Genomic DNA, 18,002 nt, shown 5'->3' with positions numbered 1-18,002 from the left:
TATAATGGTGTTTCATTTTAATAGCGGAAGAACACTATTTTGGGTATTTTAATGAGAGAATTTGGGTTTCTTATCAGAGAATTTGCAATTTTTAAACAGGGAACACTGGGATCTCTGCTGGTGAGACAAGTGGGGGGGACCCTGTCAGAGCAGCACTGGTGACCCAGCTGGAGGGCAGACTAGGTGGCTGACCTCTTGGCATGCTTTGACAGTTCAAAGCAGACCACCACAAGGAGCACATCTCTTGGATGATAACAACCTAGATGGAAGGGTGGGGGCACCCCATCTGAGTCTGGCAGGCATGCAGTCATGGGGCTGCAGGTCCAAGGTGACACATGCTGTTGCAGGTGGCAGCAGATCACAACCAGGCAGCAGCCACCATTTCCAGACTTCTGCAGAAGGTAGAAGGTGCAGAGAACTCACTTAAAGGCTGCTTCAGCAGTTCAGCTGGCACAAGGGGTAGCATCCCAAGATACCAACTGGCTGAGCCTCAGAAGTTTGAGGAAAAGCAGCCCTGAGCTGCTCACCAGGGCAGGTTTTTATATTGCAGGGGCCAGCGCAGGGCAGGTTTTATACAGTCTCTAGCTCCCCCTGGGTGCAGATCCAGGAGGAGCTGGGCATTTTGCTCCAAGTAGCACAACTTGCCCCACACCAAAGCGCATAACCAGGCACATGTGCTGAGGCAAAACTCTCCAGCATGAATTTGTGCTGCTTCTATTTGAGCTGCTGCAAGTGCATGTGCCTGCATGTATGGACACACCCAAGGACTCTAAGCCTTGAGTTATTTCTGGCTATAGCGCCATACATATTTACTGTTATTATTCTTCTGGTGATCTGTGGTTATATCTGTCCTTGAGAATGCCACAAAATCTCTGCCTTAGTTTTGCATCTGTGAAATGGACTGGATGATGTTTACCTATTTCAGAAGTGTTGAAGTTATTAATAATTTTTAAAAGCCCCTTTAAAAAGGTGGGGGGGAAATCACTATTTGGGTAGGTTCGCAGAACTATTGTTGTTTTTCATATCATACATGAAAAATCTTAAGTGATCCTACAGCTTGTTTCTTTGAGCTATTAAAGTTTAGAAGCTAAGGACCACATCTGTGAAAAATCAATTAATAAAAAACAACAAGGGTTAGAAACACCTGAAGAAATTAACCTAATTTATATTGCCAAAAAATGAAAGTGTTGTTTAAAACAATTCACTGCATTACTTACAGATTTACTTTATTTTGCTGTTTGCTATAAAATGATATTTTATACATATAAAAGTGCCCTATAATAAATAGATTATTGGAGCTACAATCATTTATTTCCTTCCAGTTTAAAATAATTTATGAAATCTAACACAAGTACATGACAAAAAAAGTAAACATTCTCTCCTATGTTCATCTGAATAGTTTAACAGTGAGCAGTTATGAGATGTAATAATTTATGTCTGTTAAAAAGAATAAAATATATGGGTAATAAGAGGATATCCCCCCCAGAAGTAGATCACATCATTTAGCCCTCTTGAAATTTAGTCTTTAGAGTGGCAAAAGCAGAAATCATTTCTCTTGTGAACACTTCAGCCACACTCCTGAGTCCAAGAATATACATTTTCCTTGTTTGACAGCACTACTGAGAATTGGGTATTTGCCAATAGATCTCTGTATTATTCACCTACCCAAAAGGTACAGAACAAAATAAATGTCATTTCAATGCTTATAATTAGAATCTCATGAAAGTTTGCTTTCATTTAATACTCTTCTTCTTAAAAATAAGTAACTCTAATATTTTTATTGATCAACAAAAGTGTCATGCATGTTTTAGAAGAGTTCTCATTAGCCTATGTTGTCTTTGGCCTTCTTATGCCAGTTTTATCTGATTTCCAGGGATTCTGATTTTCTCTGATAAAAAAAATCCAAAGTTTTCTAATTAATCCCCCCCATATATGTGTGCATTAAATATGTTTTTCTATATTAGACTGTTGAATCTGAAGTCAGCAGGGATCCTTGTTTTCTCTAATTAAAAAAAAAAATCCCAAACTTTCCGATTTAAAAATAAATAAATAAATAAATAAATAAAAACCCACAAAAACAAAATCCACTTCTTCCATGATTAAAATGAAATGCCACTATATGTATGCTATACTATAAGTGTGTGAGTGTGAGTGAATACTATATAACAAAATCCACACTTTTCCATGATCAAAACAAAATGCTGTGTGCTTATATATAGTTTAAGCATAACATGCAAAAAAGTGTTTTCTACTCAAAGCATAGCACTTAGCAGAAATTATATTCTCCCCCCCACTTCTCTTTTCTGGGCAACCAACAGTTAAAGCAAGGCCTTTAGTTTCTCCCTTTAATACCTTCTTTGCGTGATTCCAAGATGAGGAGTGCTTCCCCACCTCCCCCATTTGTTAGGGGTAGGGACCTACCTAATTCATGGGGGCTGCCTTTGATTTAATGGAGAGAACATGGGCCTGGGAAGCCATTTCACATACAGAACATAGTGGGCACCCCCTGCCTCTAACTGGCCAAGAGGCCTCAGTGGCCATGCCCATTACCATTGATAGGCTGTGGGGGGGGGGAGGGCACTGCCTGTCATGTGGCCTACCCCTTGCTGTTGAATGCCTACAAGGGCTGTCCATCATGAAGTCCTGCCCATCACCACCAATTGGCAGAAAGTGGTGGGGCCACATGAGGCAGCCCTCACAACCAATCAGTGGTGAGGGGTGGGAGTGGCAGACATCTTGCCTACAGCCCTTTGAGCAGGCAACCCCATCTTCTCCCCTTCCCTACCCCACTGGGCTGCCACAGCACACTGAGGACTGCCAGCTCCCTTTGAGAAAAGTTAGCACTTTCTTTCCTGTACCCACCACCAGCAATTATTGTCATAATTGCTCAAGTATCTCAGAATGCTCTAGAAATTTCTCTCTTCCTGGGACATCTGACCTTCTTCGGGCTCATGGACCATTACTTTCAGTTACCTTTGCTACTGAGGGATTCATTTTCATATTATAGGCAGACAATGCTTGGGTGCCCAACCTAATAATGGCTCCTTCAGTCAGACTGGGAGGGACAATTGTCCTTGCTCTAGAACACAATGGCAGGAGATATTCAGTAGTTTTGCCTACTACTTTTTCCTGAAGTATACATCCCTCAGTCTCTTTGATTAATCAATATCTAAAATCATAACTACACTTACAGAAAGAATAACATCCATAGTGATAAAAGCAGCATGCATGGATAAAGCATAACATTGACTCCACACTTCATAACAGTACAATGAACGCAAGAAAATCTGCACGATACCCCACAATTCCCATGATTTTGTGATCTGATGTTGTGGGGTTTGTAACATTAATAACAACAGAAATTTCATCACACAATTTAGTTACTTAATATTGGCAAGTAAATTTTCAGTTTTGTTTCTGATATCTCACTATCTTTCAACTATTTCTCCTATTCATAAGACTATTCTTGAACCTTTATATAATCAATAACCATCAGCCCTATATTTTAGTGCCACTGTATACATTTTGTTATTCTTGGCGATTCTCATTTTTAGTTAAAAATTTGCTTACAAGTGCTTTGCAAATATCAGCCATGTCTTCCAGGAGACTCTCTCTTTCTGCAGTTTTTTCATATACCTACATAAACCAAGTACACAAACATCTTGTATCTGGTATAAACCATTTTTAGGTAGACATAGGGGTTCATGGTAGAAAAAGGACTGCGAGTATATTTCTCCTGACCTTCTAAAAGATGATCATAACAATCTCTACATAGTAAAATGTTGTAATCAAGACTGAGTTAAAAGAACACAGAAAACATGAGTTCATCCTCCCAGTGCCTGCTTGCAATCTACACTAACTATTGCTATGTTTAGCATCACTATAATCTCCCTATATGCATGTCTTTAAAAAAAAAAACAACAACAATCTATTTAGGTTCTTTGAATAAAAATTTTCCATCTTACTCTATATTAAATTAGCCACAAGCAATTAGATGATATTGTCTTAAAATATCTTTCAGTTTATTACCATACATGGCATGTCAAATTTTGGTCAATCATTATAGTTTTTAAACTCCTGTTAAAGAAAATGTCTGTTATTACTTACTGTCACCACGACAAAGCAGAGGCCCAAGCTTGTAAGCTGCTTCAGAATTTGGTCGATCTGTATCTGTGATAACAATTTCAGTTACTGGAAGATGCTCTTTATTGGAGAGGAATCCAGTATCATTAGTCCTGAAAAGTTGAAATAAGAACAAAAAAAATGTCTCAACTGTTTCTGATTAAAAGCCATGTAAGAGATGTATATTGCCCCTGTACTATATGCACTGAACTCCAAAAAGCAATATGTGACCACATTTTCAAAAGATACAGCTGCAGTGTAAAGTAATAAAGGCAATTTTCAGTATGAGTGCATTTACAGATTCTTTAGCATTGATCTTGTGGTCCTTAAGAGGTTTAAAATCTGTTAAGCACCTAATTGAACCTCTAGAAATAGTGGGCAAGTTTAGGGTTGTGATCACCTACAGGAACATGAGATTTTATTTTCAATGTAATTAGGTACCTAACTGCTCTCCTAAACGTAGCTAGTCTAGTGTACTTGCACATGTCAGTAATTTTGTGTCATTGGGAAAGCACTGGTTTAAAAAAAATGGAAAGGCAAGCCATTTTACAATTAAATTATTTAGGGAATTGAATTCTGAAGTCATGATGCTATTCTTTTATATTCAACTTTATAATGTTGTATAGCACATTAAAACACAAAAAACAAAAACACAAAAAAACAAAAGCAAAACAAGACCAAAAAAACCACCAAACCAGAATTATGCAGGTAGTATTCAAAAGATGACCAATACGTATTGCATAAATTCTGTAGAAAGGGAGAGGTGCAGTCAAGTAGTTTGAGTAAGAACTGAGAATTGGGAATGCTTCTAACCTTAGGTGGGATATTCCCTAATATCTTGGATATTCAATTAACTATCTTTAGGAGCAACACTGGACTCCTGGGTTACATAGGCACTCAGTACTGGACTACTTGTGCTGAACTAACCATAACCACTTTGGAAATTGTAACACCTTAAATCATGTCTAATTGCCCAATAGCATACTAATTGTAATGAAGTTGCAAGCTAAATACTACATTAATGGGCATATTAAGGAATCAGAAACAACCACAGGATCTGAAGGTAGGACTGAGAGGATGCATTGTGGAAACCATTTTGCTAGTATCCTGAGCCATGGACTTGCCCACATGAAAGGTCTTCTTGGTGTTGGCTGACTTTTTCCCCCGGCCTTCCATAGTTGTGCAAGGCTCCTTTCTAAAACAGAGGTCCTCCAGACTCCAGTCACCTTTAAGGCTAGCCTGCCTGTTCCTTTGTCCACCAGCACACAAGGAATCAATGGGATTAGCATCACATTCAGCCACTTTTGTTTCCCAGGCCTAAATGGCCAAGAAACATTTCAGCTAGGTAAAAAGGGAGCAGCCTTTGGTAACAAGGTTGAAATGCAACTTGAATGTTTGCTTCTGGACCCATTAAAAGTTTCCAATGCACTTAAATTCTTCACAAAAAGAGTCCCTGCACAGTGAATGTGGAAACCTACTCTCAAGGATGATTCACAGAACCTATGTACTGAGGAGGGAGTTTCCTACAGCATGGGGCACAATAGATCCAAGGGAGTTTCTGAACTCCCATATCTTCACAGGAGACAGACACCTTAGTCAGGAAAACAAAAAGAAAACCTTTGTTATCTTAAAACTGAGAGTAGTCACCAATTCATTTTTAAAATACAGCTGGTGGTGCTACTCACTTTTTACTCAATGGTCTAGTGGTTAAAGCATTTGCCTAGGAAATACAAGACTGATTCCAGGCCTGCCTGATCTGAGGGGTTTCAAACCCACAACTTCCAACTCCCGAGAGAATTTCTTAACTACTAGGGACTGAGCTACATTAAGTAGGACTTCACTGATGTGGGAGTTAGTCCCAGGAGGCAAAACGAGGGATAATGACAAAGGGCACTTTTACACGTGTTCTGGGGGTAGGCAGGGACAGCATTTTAACTACAGCAGCTGCAAGAGCTCTAATTAAAGTGCCACCACATCTCTTGTATCTGCATTCCCACACTTGAAAATGGCATCCCTGCTGCCATTTTAGCATAAGGATACTGATATACAAGACCTAGGAGGCTGCTGGAGCATGGCAATTGCCACAGTCTCAATTAATCAAGTTTGCTCTGATGCGCTGGAATTCCAGAACACAGGAGCAGCCTTGGTGCTCATGTATAGGGACCCTCAAAGACAAAGGAGGACACTTACCTGAGGATGGGGGAGTCCTGGGTTCTGGCCTCCTGCTGCCAGAAAGTAACTTGGTTCTTACACAGCTTAATATGGACCCTCCTGTTTAGGCCACTCTCCTGGGAAATGAGTCTGAATTACCTTGGGCCAAATCCAAGTCTAGAATTTACAACAAGGCTCCTGGGCAAAAGATGGTACCACTGCCACCTGTGACTGCTTTGTAACAAACTACAAGTCTGTTCTTAATTGAAAAATGGAGGTTTCTTAGTACTTTTGTGCCAACCCATTTCTGATGCTGATGTTGTAGCAGTTTGTTTTTTGTCACTGTAACAAGTAGGTGTCCCAGGACCGATCTCAATATAGGCCTGCCTACTTCTTTCTGGGCTAGCCATTCACCTGCCACAGCTTGATATTCTGTTCAGTTGATATGAATCAGGTGGGAGGCTACCCTTTACCTGCCCTGATGACAAGAGCCTCTGTACACATTCCAACCTCCCCTTAATGTATCTCATGCCTTGCAGATGTTTCCTCCAGCTAGCTAGCACTGGGACCCAAGATCTGGAGTCTCATGTGGGACTCTCATTCCCTACCTGAGCTTGAGGTCCCAGCACCCTCACATTGGAGTCTCTATGTAGCATGAACTGAACTGGAGTGTAATAATAGTGAAATATAACCACGTTATTCTTGTCCTGTGAGCAACTTGAAAACTCTATTTTTAATCCTTCTGCTTGACATAAGTGAATAAACTCTGCATAGCCTTTATGTATGAGTGTGTGTAAAAGGGTGAATGGTGAGAGAATAGCATAAAGATGGGAGAAGATTTAACTGTTTATGTAAGCAACAAGGTACCAAATGTAAGTTACCAGTAAGTAAACTAATTAATGAATGGCTGATGAATCTCTTTTAGGCCTAGGGCACAAAAAAGGTAACGAATAAAAGGAATGCACACATTCTGCCAGATGGGCAGCAAAAACACGCCAAGGCTAAGATAAGCTGAAGATGAAGAACAACCGCAAAAACAGAAGCTGGGCATGGAAACCCTCCCCCCCGCCCCAAGCTCTGAAACAAAGGATGCCAATACCTATAAGAGAACACTTTGAAAATGCCAAGTTGGGTGAGTCTCTTTCTTTGTTGCTGTTTCATCAGAGCACAGATGCATTTGTTCACCCCGCTCCAGGTGTTATCTTCAAATCTGCTATCTTCAAATCATCATCATCACCACCGTAATAAGCCTGGGTTGGCCACCCTGGGCAGATATAGTTACCAGCAATAGCTGCTCAATATCTGGTGTATGCTTAGATGGAATGGTTGTTTTGTGTATGTGTATGCCTCTGTATAATGATGTTTATAATGATTTGTGTGCGTTTATATGAATGGTGTGCCCAAACCTCTATTTCTAACTCATGTAATCAATAAACACGGCATGTTGCCATATCCCCCTTTGTAAAGTCTTGCTTGTGATTTGAGCAATTGGCAATTTGAGTAACATTTATCCTGGCTTCACACATGGCCTTATCACCTTCTCTATACATTGGGCTCCCATCCTAATCTCTGGGCCTTCAAGCTCCATCCTCAGCTCCTGGCTTCCCAATGTGCCCAGGCTCTCCTGCAAGACTGGATGCTGCCACAAGTTCCTCCACCAGCCTGGGCCCTGCCTCAGTGAGGAAGTGAGCCTGGGCTCCCCCATCTCAGGTCACAACCCAGCAGGGATGTGGGGGTTGAAGTTTTCAGGCACTCCTACCCACTTTTCAGTGAGAAGGTAACTGGTCTGGCATTTCTGGGGAGCTACCCTGCCACAGGTAGCTCCACCAGGCCACCCTTCCCTGCCAGGGTGCAGTTTCAGGTCATGCCCAAGGCTATAGGGCCTCCTTCTTCTCCATTGCCCCAGCCCTTACTGCCAAGTAGCAGCTCAGCTGGATGTTGCCTCCTCAGCTGGTAGCAGTAAACTGCTGCTCTTCAGTTCAGGGATCCAGCCCTTATAAACACCATCTGGGCCTTGTTCCCCAAGCAGGCAACTCTGCTTGATTAGGACAACAAGCAGCTATGGACTGTCTGGCTGCTGCTTGGGATCCTGATAGTAACAGAGAACAGGGAGCTCACTGCATAGGGTGGAGGCTCACTGCACAAGGTGCTCTGTTACGGACACCTAAACCCCAAGTTCTGTTTATATAACTACAAGGTTGATGTTGATGCAGCCCCAAATGGTTGTTCCAGCACAGTATGTAAAGACTTCTAAAGCAACTTTAGAAACAGGATTGAAAGCCAATTCACTACACCCTGGATCATGTTACTCCTGCCTAAGTACATTCACATTTTCAGATGTCTTCTCAAAGTCGATGTGCCTATGCTGAAAGTATTTCCTGCATCAAGCCTGTCCCATGTAGCAGAACCAAACTATTTCTGATGCAGCCAGACCACTCTGTGTTTTTATAGGCAAAAGGGCAAATCCCTTTTATGAAAATGTCTCTTTTCAGTCAAAGTGAAAATGTAAGAATTTCATATACAACAAGCAAAAAGATTTTGATAAGGTGTCAATGGCATATATTCATATGCATGTTTAAGTTATATGTGCTGGCTAAAATGGGCAAATGTGTGCTCTTTAGTTTAATCTATTTTGTCCTCTGTCTATTTTACACAAAAGCATGGAGTACCCGTGGCAAGTTCATACAAAAATAAGCAGGAATTAAATGTGTAACCACAGTGGACAAGCTATAAGAATTAGAAACTACTTAACTAATGCTGTCTCAAAATTTATATTGCAGTTGGAAACATAAGTCATTTATATTTTTTTACAATGAAAAAGGGGGAATTCTTAATGTGATGGGTGTTTATTAAACCTCTTTTATAAAAATAACACTGAAAATGTTGCTCTGTCTGTGAATTTTACTGAAGACGCATATTCATTATGTTTCTAAATACATGCAAACTTAATACCTTGTAAACAATTCTTCTGTAAATATCCATTTGTTGTGCTTTCATTTCTACTTTTGCTATCCTCCTTCTTTGATCAGAATTCACAAACTAAATCTACCAGCCTTTCATTTGAAAGAGAGGTAGGAGCTTACTTGAACGACAGAGAGATCTATGAACTCATATTTTGTACAGTAGGGAGCAGATAGCCCCTACCTCATATCTGCTATCTGAACTCCGAGATTTCATGGTACTTTCACTATTGCATAATCTATGCACCACCAGCCAATGAATCTGTGTGCATGTATTGCATACCCACTGTATATGATTTAAATTAGTTAAATTTGAAGAGGAAACCCAATGAAATAGAAAAAAAAATCATTTAAAATGTCCTATCCTGTTAACCAAATATCTGTATTGTACCAAAATTGGTATTAAACCAGATTGCTGGATGTAGCTTCCTAAACAAAGAGCCATCTGGTAAAAAGGCTGTAATTTTTTCTTTTGGATTTGGATCTGGCTACCATTACCTTTCATAACCTTAAGACTAAACTACTACAACAACCCCTATGTGTGACTGCCATTGACTGACCCAGTGTTGTAGCTGGTACAGAAAATAGTGTCCTGCCCTCTCTTGAGAGAAGAGCGGGGGGGATGGAGAGAAGAGAGGTGGTTGCCAGTAGCACATAAATCGAGTGCTCTATAGTCTTCTCTGGCTCCCAGTAGTTTTCTGGAGGTAATTCAAAGTTGATAATCTTGACCTATATGAACCCTACATACCTAAGGGACTGCCTTAGCCCTTGTGCCTCATCATGATCCCTAATGTCAGCCATGGGTAGACTTCTACAAGTAACATCAATGTGCCACATTCATTATGACAAAAACACATAGAAAGCCATTCTCACTGTTGTTGCCCCTCAGCTCTGGAATTCCCTCCCCCTTGAGACCTGCCAGAGACTAAGCCTAGGCATCTTTTTGATGTATCCCTATTTGGGCAGGCATTTAGGAGACCAGCTTAGGCTGAGATATTGTTTTAGGTGTTAGGTGCCCTATATCTTATTTTAATACTGTGCTGCTTTTTATAAATTGTTTTGTTCCCTTCTTTGGTTGCTTTATAAGTTATTTTGCTCTCTTCTGTAAGCTGCTCTGAACCTTTTTTGGGAAGGGTGGTTTATAATCCAAATACATAAATAAATATATTTGAATAGCTTGAGCTCAACACTTATTTGTACACTTCGAATTGGAGACCAAGGGTACAAGATGAATTTAGAGGGTTAAAAGCATATCTGAGTTTGCAAATAGGAAATACCAATCAGTAAAATACCAGCTTTCATATGCCAAACTAGTCAAAATCCTGGATGAAATGTTGGCTCCACTGAGGCTGATGGAAACAGGATTTCACCACCTAAATTCTTAGATAATGAATGTAGTGGAATCTATTGGAAAGCGCTAATAAGCATAGTTAAAACAGATAATGGAAATCTCTTAAGAACATAAAGTGAATGCTTTGCTCCAGTAACATATAGTTTAAATCCAATTAGCTTCACTGTTCTAATTTTAATGACTGAAAGATATGCCGAGCTTTTAACTAGTAATAGTGGAACATGCAATTTACTTCAAATTGGGTAGTTTAATACAAAATGATACCATCCTCAAGTATCAACTAAAACCAGAAATCACAGCAAAATAATTATCATTTAGCCCTTTAAGAGTTAATCTCTATTTGGTATGATTTTTAAATTAGGGTTCACAGAATATATTAGTTTTCCTTCCTAGTAGCTGTGGTACTTTATATCTGTTAGAACCAGTACAATTTTTCAGCTTGTTTTCATAGAGCAAAACATAGAGCATAGGTAAACACTACACAAATCACCATTCATTTCTGTCGGCATCACAGTTGCAGTAATGCTGGGAATCAATGCAGCTCCCTTCCAATCCACAAGTACACTTTTGAACTGTAGGCAGAGAACCTCCCCAGTAAGTCTGCGTTTCATTGGTTCTTCCAATCCACCAGCTCAATGGAACCCCATCTAAAAGTCAGATTGGAGAAAATTAATACCCAACCTTCTTTCCTGCTTCTCCCAATTTCCCTGATGAAAATTACGACTTAAAAAATAAAAAACCGTTGAGCACTTTTATAACACGTTGACCACTTCTCTTTGAAAAAAGCTAACAATTGAGGCATTTTAATATAATATTTCATTGTCTGGGATCAGTAGTGTAAGTGGCAGGAGGGAGTGTGAATGAGGCACCCCCATTCCCAGGGGACAATTTAGAGGGTGCTTCACTCCTGAAGTTTTTACAGCAGACACAGCCCAGTCATAGACCCAGGCGGCCCTGCGACCAGTATGGTGTGTGGCAGAAGGGTTGAGCAGAACAGTGCCCCCTCACCCCAGATTTTTGCCAGAGGAGGCACAGCTCCTAACCCAGTAACATATGTGGGGCACAGCAGAGAGTGATAGGGCTGTTGCAGCTGAACCCTGAACACCAGCTGCAGTATGGTACGGGCTCTGTAGGGGATGCCCCTGGTGATTTGTTCACCCCCAACCCCCCCGCCTCTGACCCCAACTTATGTTACTGGGTGAGGAGATACCTCTCTCTTGGCAAAAATCCAGGGAGTAGGGGCATCCTGGCCAGTGTGCGGTAAGCTTGCTTGTCACCTGCTGTAGCATCTGTCTCTGGTGCAGAGAGAGCCAGGGAAGGTAAGACACTTCTCATACCCCCTCCCACTCTCCTGCTTTCCAGTGTTTGGCACTCTGCCTAGAGGACTGCAAGAGCTCACTATGCCTCTGCCTGGGATTAAATGATTGTTCCAGCTTTTTGCTTATAATAGTAGAAAAGAGAACTGGTAGTCCCTAGCTCAGTCAGGCATGGTATTGGATTCATTTATCTTAAGCAGACCATTTATGTAATTTCTTGTAAAATAGCATATGAAAAAAGAGATGTCGTCACCCTAAAAATCTAAGTAATGTATACTCTAAAGCAAAGATCAATTTGAGATCACAGAATTAACAGTCAGGAAATGAGAAGAGTAAAAAAACGCATCTATAAATGGACTCATTTCATTACTGAGAGTACTAAACATAGCTTTGGTGCATATTAAGCATCTGGAATAGTACTACTGTGTAGCGAAAATCAGAAATGTCAGCACTCATGAGTTAGATCACGCACAACAAATACAGAATTTATCTATTCAGAGACTGTAGAAATCATGTTAATGGTTGTGCTACATAACCAAGTTGATGTAACCAGTGACTAGAGGTAAAGTTTCTCAAATTTAATATATCTTTGGATAGTGCATCCAGTCAGCATTGTTGATTGTAAAATGACAGAGCTGAATGTCACTTTAATTCTATAGTACTGCATATTGAGCTTAAAGTTTCTGGCAAGTAACTAGAGCAGTAAATATACAAAATTTACAAAAAAGGATAATTGGTAAAGGATATGAAGCATAAAGTTAATCCAGTTTAAATGAGAATGAAGAAGAGTGAAAGATGCAAAGAATGCAAAGTTGGCACATGAGAGAACTGTCAAAACTCTACGGTGTCTCATATATACACTGTTTTTCCTGCTGAGGCTCCCAAGTTTTCAGTGTCAGGCCCTCACCAAGAAAATGGAATCTATCCTAGCTTCAATCGTACTTGCAAGTGAAGTGCCACTGCTTATTATAATTTACTGATAGATAAGACCTCTGTTTCTCTGACAGTCTCTCAGCTCGTAAACATATTGACTGCATTCATTACCACACAACTGCCAGCCCAGCAGGCCTAAGACACAGTCAGAACAATTCCTAGAAAAGTCAGACATGCATAATGGGATCAATGTCCAATATCAGTGTTTGTGTTTGCAACCCATCACGGGGGAAGGAAAAGCTAGAGAAGTTTTATAAATAATTTATGAGACAGCCGTTTTAAAAAAAACCTATAAAAACAGTATATTTCTCCTATTACAAAAGCCTGGAAACCTGGCTCTGCAGTTGTAAATGAATATTTCCACTCTAACTGGAGACACTGGGCTACCTGTAAGAACAGTCCTGAAACATTTTTAGTATGCTAGTGTTAGAGCAGCATGCCGATTAAAGAATCATAACTTCACAGTGCTTACTCAAAGTCGCTACCTCTGCTTTGGCAATGAATATTGCTAATCTAAATGAAAAGCAGCATATAGCTTCTTCCTAATAAGCATGTAAATGTTAATACGCAACTTCTTCAGTGGCATATTTTAAAAGCTCTGCATGGGAAAGAGACAGTGCAAGGAATGCCTAGAATCTGATTAAAGAAGCATTACCGTCCCCATTATATTACATATCCAGAAGTTATTTCACAAAACATTTGTCAAATTCTGTACTTATTTGGTGTGCCTAGTGAAAACTGCAGATCATACTGATGGGTAGGATAAGTTATTCTGACAATTTCAAAATCTACTTATTTTGATTTCAGATTCCCATATTTTATGGTGTTCATAAAGGTAAGTGAAATGGAACAAGTCATTTTTTTTCTGCATGAAGTGATTTGGTTTTTGGCCAGGTATAGATGTTACACAAACTGGTATAAGTAACCAAAAACTGGTCTACACCTGTAACAGAACAGAGGTTCAGAGCACATAGGCTAGTTTAAAAATGGCAGAAGCTCATCTAAGATAGACCTGGATTGATGTGAACTCAAATGTAATCGAATTGGGTTAGACCAGTACACTGAACTACAGTACCAGATCCCCTATTGATCCATGTTAGGTTGCTGTTGCCTAGCATTCCAGGTGCCTTTGTGGCCCCTGCTAGCCTCCCCTCACAGGGAGGTGTGCTAGCACTCACTGGATGCTTGGCTGCTCCAGCCAGGTGCCCAGCAGACCCTGCCCTGGCCTATCACAGAGCAGAGCCAGCAGAGAATTTCCCCTGTCCCACTTCTGGCCAGCTGCCAGCCACATGCGGGTCGGTGGAAGAGAAAGGAGGTATCCGTGCAGCTGGTGGCAGGATGTTCCCAGCAGCCTCGGAGGCTGGTGCCAGGCAGCGGGAACAAGCAGGGCTCCCTAGCCTCCTGCTGCCAGTGCTGGAGTTCTGAGAGGCCCAATCCTTCCCTCAGCAAAGTACCCAGGCCAAGCCTGATTGGTTGCCAAGCACAATCCCCAACCCTTTGCCATCACCATGGATCATACCCCATGCCCCACCCTACGTTTGCAGAAGAGCCTCAGAGCGGGTCATCATGGTGTGCCCAGTAACCCAGATGGCAGTGGGGGGGAGGGAAGGGGAGGTGCCATAGTGACCTACTCAAGAGTTCTGCTGGAAGGCGAGGGCTGGCCACAAGGAAGTTTCTGCAATGATGGCAGGGGGTTGGGGCATGTGTCTGGCAACCAATTAGGTGTGGCCCATGCACTCAGCTGTACTTGGCAGTGCTGTGAGGCATACAGAAGCACCCCCAATCTGTTGGTCTCAGCCAGGGTCGGCAGCTTGCATGCCACCCCCCACCCCACCAAAGGGTGAGTGTGTGTTCTGTTTGCTCCTGATCTAAGTTACGTTGCTTATGGAAACATGAATAGGTTTGACTGATTCTGCCTCAGGCTTTTTGAACATCTGTACATAGCCTTTGTTTCAGAGTCAGGGATACTACTACAGTTAACTGTACACGACTAAAATTACAAACAAACAAAAAAAAAATCAGTGATCTAAGGATATATGTATGAAATGTGCATTCTGTAATGGAATAAATGAATTTGACCCTTAACAGGACAAAGTTTTCTGAAGAAGTTGTCTGAAAAATCAGATGCATGGTCCAAAAACAAAAAATATAGCAAGGTTGGGTTCCTTCCTCTGCTGCAAATATGACTGCTTGTAACAGGATCCACAGAGTTGCACAGGACCACTGAGGTACTACAACTGTCTGATGCCACATTTATTTCAAAGGATGTCACTTCTCCAATCACTTGTATGTGATTGTGGATGCACTCCAACTAAGTAAGGAAGCAGTGCCCTTTGAAGTAAAACCGAAAGCAAACCATTGAGCTTCTCTTTATTTTGGCAACCTGCTGTGAATTAAGCAGATGGCAAACCACCCTCATACAAATGATCCAGGTTCTACTGTAGTTGCTAAGATCAGAGAAGGTAATGACATTTTGCCTTCACAAACTGCTTCATGTATTGCAAATGAGTAATGTATTATTTTTCATTGCAAAGATTCTTATATAATGTAGCTAAAGTTTTCAAAAGGGTGGCACATTCGACTGCAGTTTCAACTACAACGCAACAAGCTGTATTCAGTTTTCACTGAACCTGATGGAACTTCTGGAAAGGAATCAATACTGCTTTGAAATGCTTAAGGATTACAGAAGGTGTTGTGCTATGTGCTGTAAGATATTAAATTCATTTATATATTCATTTAATTTATATAGCCATGTATTCCATATCCACTGGAGCAGGTAGGGGGAAAAAAAACCAGGAAAATACTTCTGGCAGTTTAGCTATGGCAGCACAGAACTGACTTCAGCCTACAAAACCTGCCAAAAAATAAGGGTAAATACCAGGGCTGTGTGAAGCTTTGGGTGCTGTTTCAATTCAGAGGAGATTGGGCTCGATTCAGCGGCTGAATCTCCAAATTTGAATTGAATCAGAAGACCAGTTAAAAGGTCCAAATTGATTCAAAGCTCTCTGAATTGATTTGAAAAAGATACAGAGAGCTTTGGAGATTCAGGCAGTCCCCTATTGCCGCCACAGGGAGCTGGACCCAGACTCCATGCTGGTAAGTAGGGGGCAGGGGAGGGGGGCTGAAGGAGGGGGTCATAGGGTGACCCCTTCCAGGCCCCATCACCAGCTTACTCCCTCCGACCCCCGAGTGCCCCCCCCAATCTCCACCTGCTCTGCTGTTTACAAACTGATCAGAGGGGACCAGCAGGCACTGGGGGAGTCCCTGTTCCTCCGAGCACTACCAGGAGTGACAAGAAATAATGGTCACAAGCTGGCAGAGGGTAGATTTAGGCACGATATCAGGAGGCGCTACTTCACTGTCAGGGCGGCTAGGATCTGGAACCAACTTCCAAGTGAAGTGGTGCGGGCTCCTACCCTGGGGGTCTTTAAGAGGAGGCTAGATGAACATCTTGCTGGGGTCGTTTGATCCCAGTACTTTTTCCCGCCATGGCAGGGGGTTGGACTTGATGATCTGCTCAGGTCCCTTCAACCCTACCAAGTATGAAACTATGAAATAAAAAAACAAAGCAAATAGATTTTACTGCATCTTGTGAGACTTAAAGATTAAACAAGCTCCAATTGGAGCTCCAATATTGCTAATTTTTCATTAATTACATCTAAGGACTCCAATAATCTCCCATAAGAAACTTGTAGCTTCCTCAAAATTGAAGTTTCAGTTTCTTCTGTGAATGTCCATTTTTTACACTGGTACATCGTTTGCAATCCTTTATATCACACTATGTATAAATTTAATCACCACTAAATTCATGATAAATGAAAAAAATCTGCTGATATTTATGCATTGCATGCCATTCCTTTTAATAAATGTTTCCACAATATTTAAGCATTCTTTGAGAAAAATTTAAAAATCCCTTAAAGGCAGACCAGGAAGGCTCTCCGTTATAATTTCTGTTAAATTGCAGGACTAAGAAAGAAATTGGCTTTGAAAGTAGTTAATGCTTTTCAATGAAGCTCATTATAAATTGACCTTGGTGTTTTTCTGGTTCAGCAACTTACAGGGATTTGTTTGCTATATATTTAAGGACTTTACAAACTCCATAGTGGCAAAGTGCCATAACCTTGGTAGAATAAAATATCTGTAGTAGATAGCTGCTTAAAACACTTTATGCAATATAATAAGGTTTGTCTGCTTTACTTACCTCGTTTATTTAAAAGCCGTGACTTTTTGCAGTGGTAAGCAAGCTCCTGTTCACAGTGTTCTGCATGGTTAATTGTAGCCTGAAGCTGTTCCAGGTTGGCAGTGTACTTGAAAAACACAGCATGTGGGTTCTCCCGATTAGCACTTTTGACTCTGGTTAAGTTGGTGTTGTTGTGCTGTATAATTGTCCAAGTCGTATCTTGAAAAACACACAGGGAAAAGTAATGCAGCATGTAAAATAGAAGCAAAAGTTAGCACGGGAAATAAATTTGTAATGGAATACATCTGGAATTAAGGTGACTTTTTCCAGTCACAAGACCAACTGTGGGACATGCAGAACCTTTTCTAACAGTTGTACGTTCCTTTCAATTGTATACAAATATTAGGTTAACATTGTTCCCCTTTGTGAAACTACTGTACCATGGTTTCAGGTGTGGAAAAAATCACCAAGCAGAGAAAGAATAGATGAGGAAAGCCAAATACCTGTTTTCTAAATGCCACATGGTCTAAGGGGAAAATCCCAGTGACTCCATTATTGTTACTTTGCAAAGGTTAGCTTCTGTGTAAAAAGACACACAGTTATACCCAAGTTTTCATTATCTGAAGAACACGTGGAACTAGGTCTTTCTAATAATTTGATTTTATCAGAGAATTTACATCAACTGCCAGGACTCATCTTTCTATTGCCCAAAGAGTGGGCATATTGAAGAATTACTTGCAATTATATTCATTGTAAGGTATAAATAGGAAAGCAGGTGCCTCCAACAACCCCAAACACAGATGGTAATCAGTATTTTTGCTGGTGCTTTGTGGGTAAAAGACAAAGGCCATATTAATCATTAAATACAATCCTATTCCCCATTACACAAGAGTCGCAAAACCTCTGTGACATCTAGATGCTTTACACTCTTCCATTTTGGCCTAAAAGATCCCTAGATATCTGGATGTGAGCTGCGGTACATGCTCAGA

General features: G+C 40.8%; 1 protein-coding gene across 3 annotated transcripts in view; it reads right to left on the bottom strand.

The window, feature by feature from the left end:
- Positions 1-18,002, bottom strand: part of CNTNAP4 (contactin associated protein family member 4) — a 431,793-nt gene that overhangs the window by 65,128 nt on the left and 348,663 nt on the right. For all 3 annotated transcript variants that reach the window (XM_090038567.1, XM_090038569.1, XM_090038566.1), the window contains exons 13-15: positions 17,035-17,232; positions 11,075-11,231; positions 4,108-4,235 (exon numbers count right to left, since the gene is read on the bottom strand). In XM_090038567.1, coding sequence (XP_089894693.1) covers positions 4,108-4,235; positions 11,075-11,231; positions 17,035-17,232 — 483 coding nt within the window. The remainder of the gene's footprint in view (positions 1-4,107; positions 4,236-11,074; positions 11,232-17,034; positions 17,233-18,002) is intronic.

This window comes from Crocodylus siamensis, chromosome 3, assembly GCF_052110815.1.
Source record: "Crocodylus siamensis isolate JL-2025a chromosome 3, ASM5211081v1, whole genome shotgun sequence".
NCBI classification, from domain to species: Eukaryota; Metazoa; Chordata; order Crocodylia; family Crocodylidae; genus Crocodylus; species Crocodylus siamensis.
Note: the sequence above shows the minus strand (reverse complement) of the source record. Positions and strands in the feature narration are given on the sequence as shown.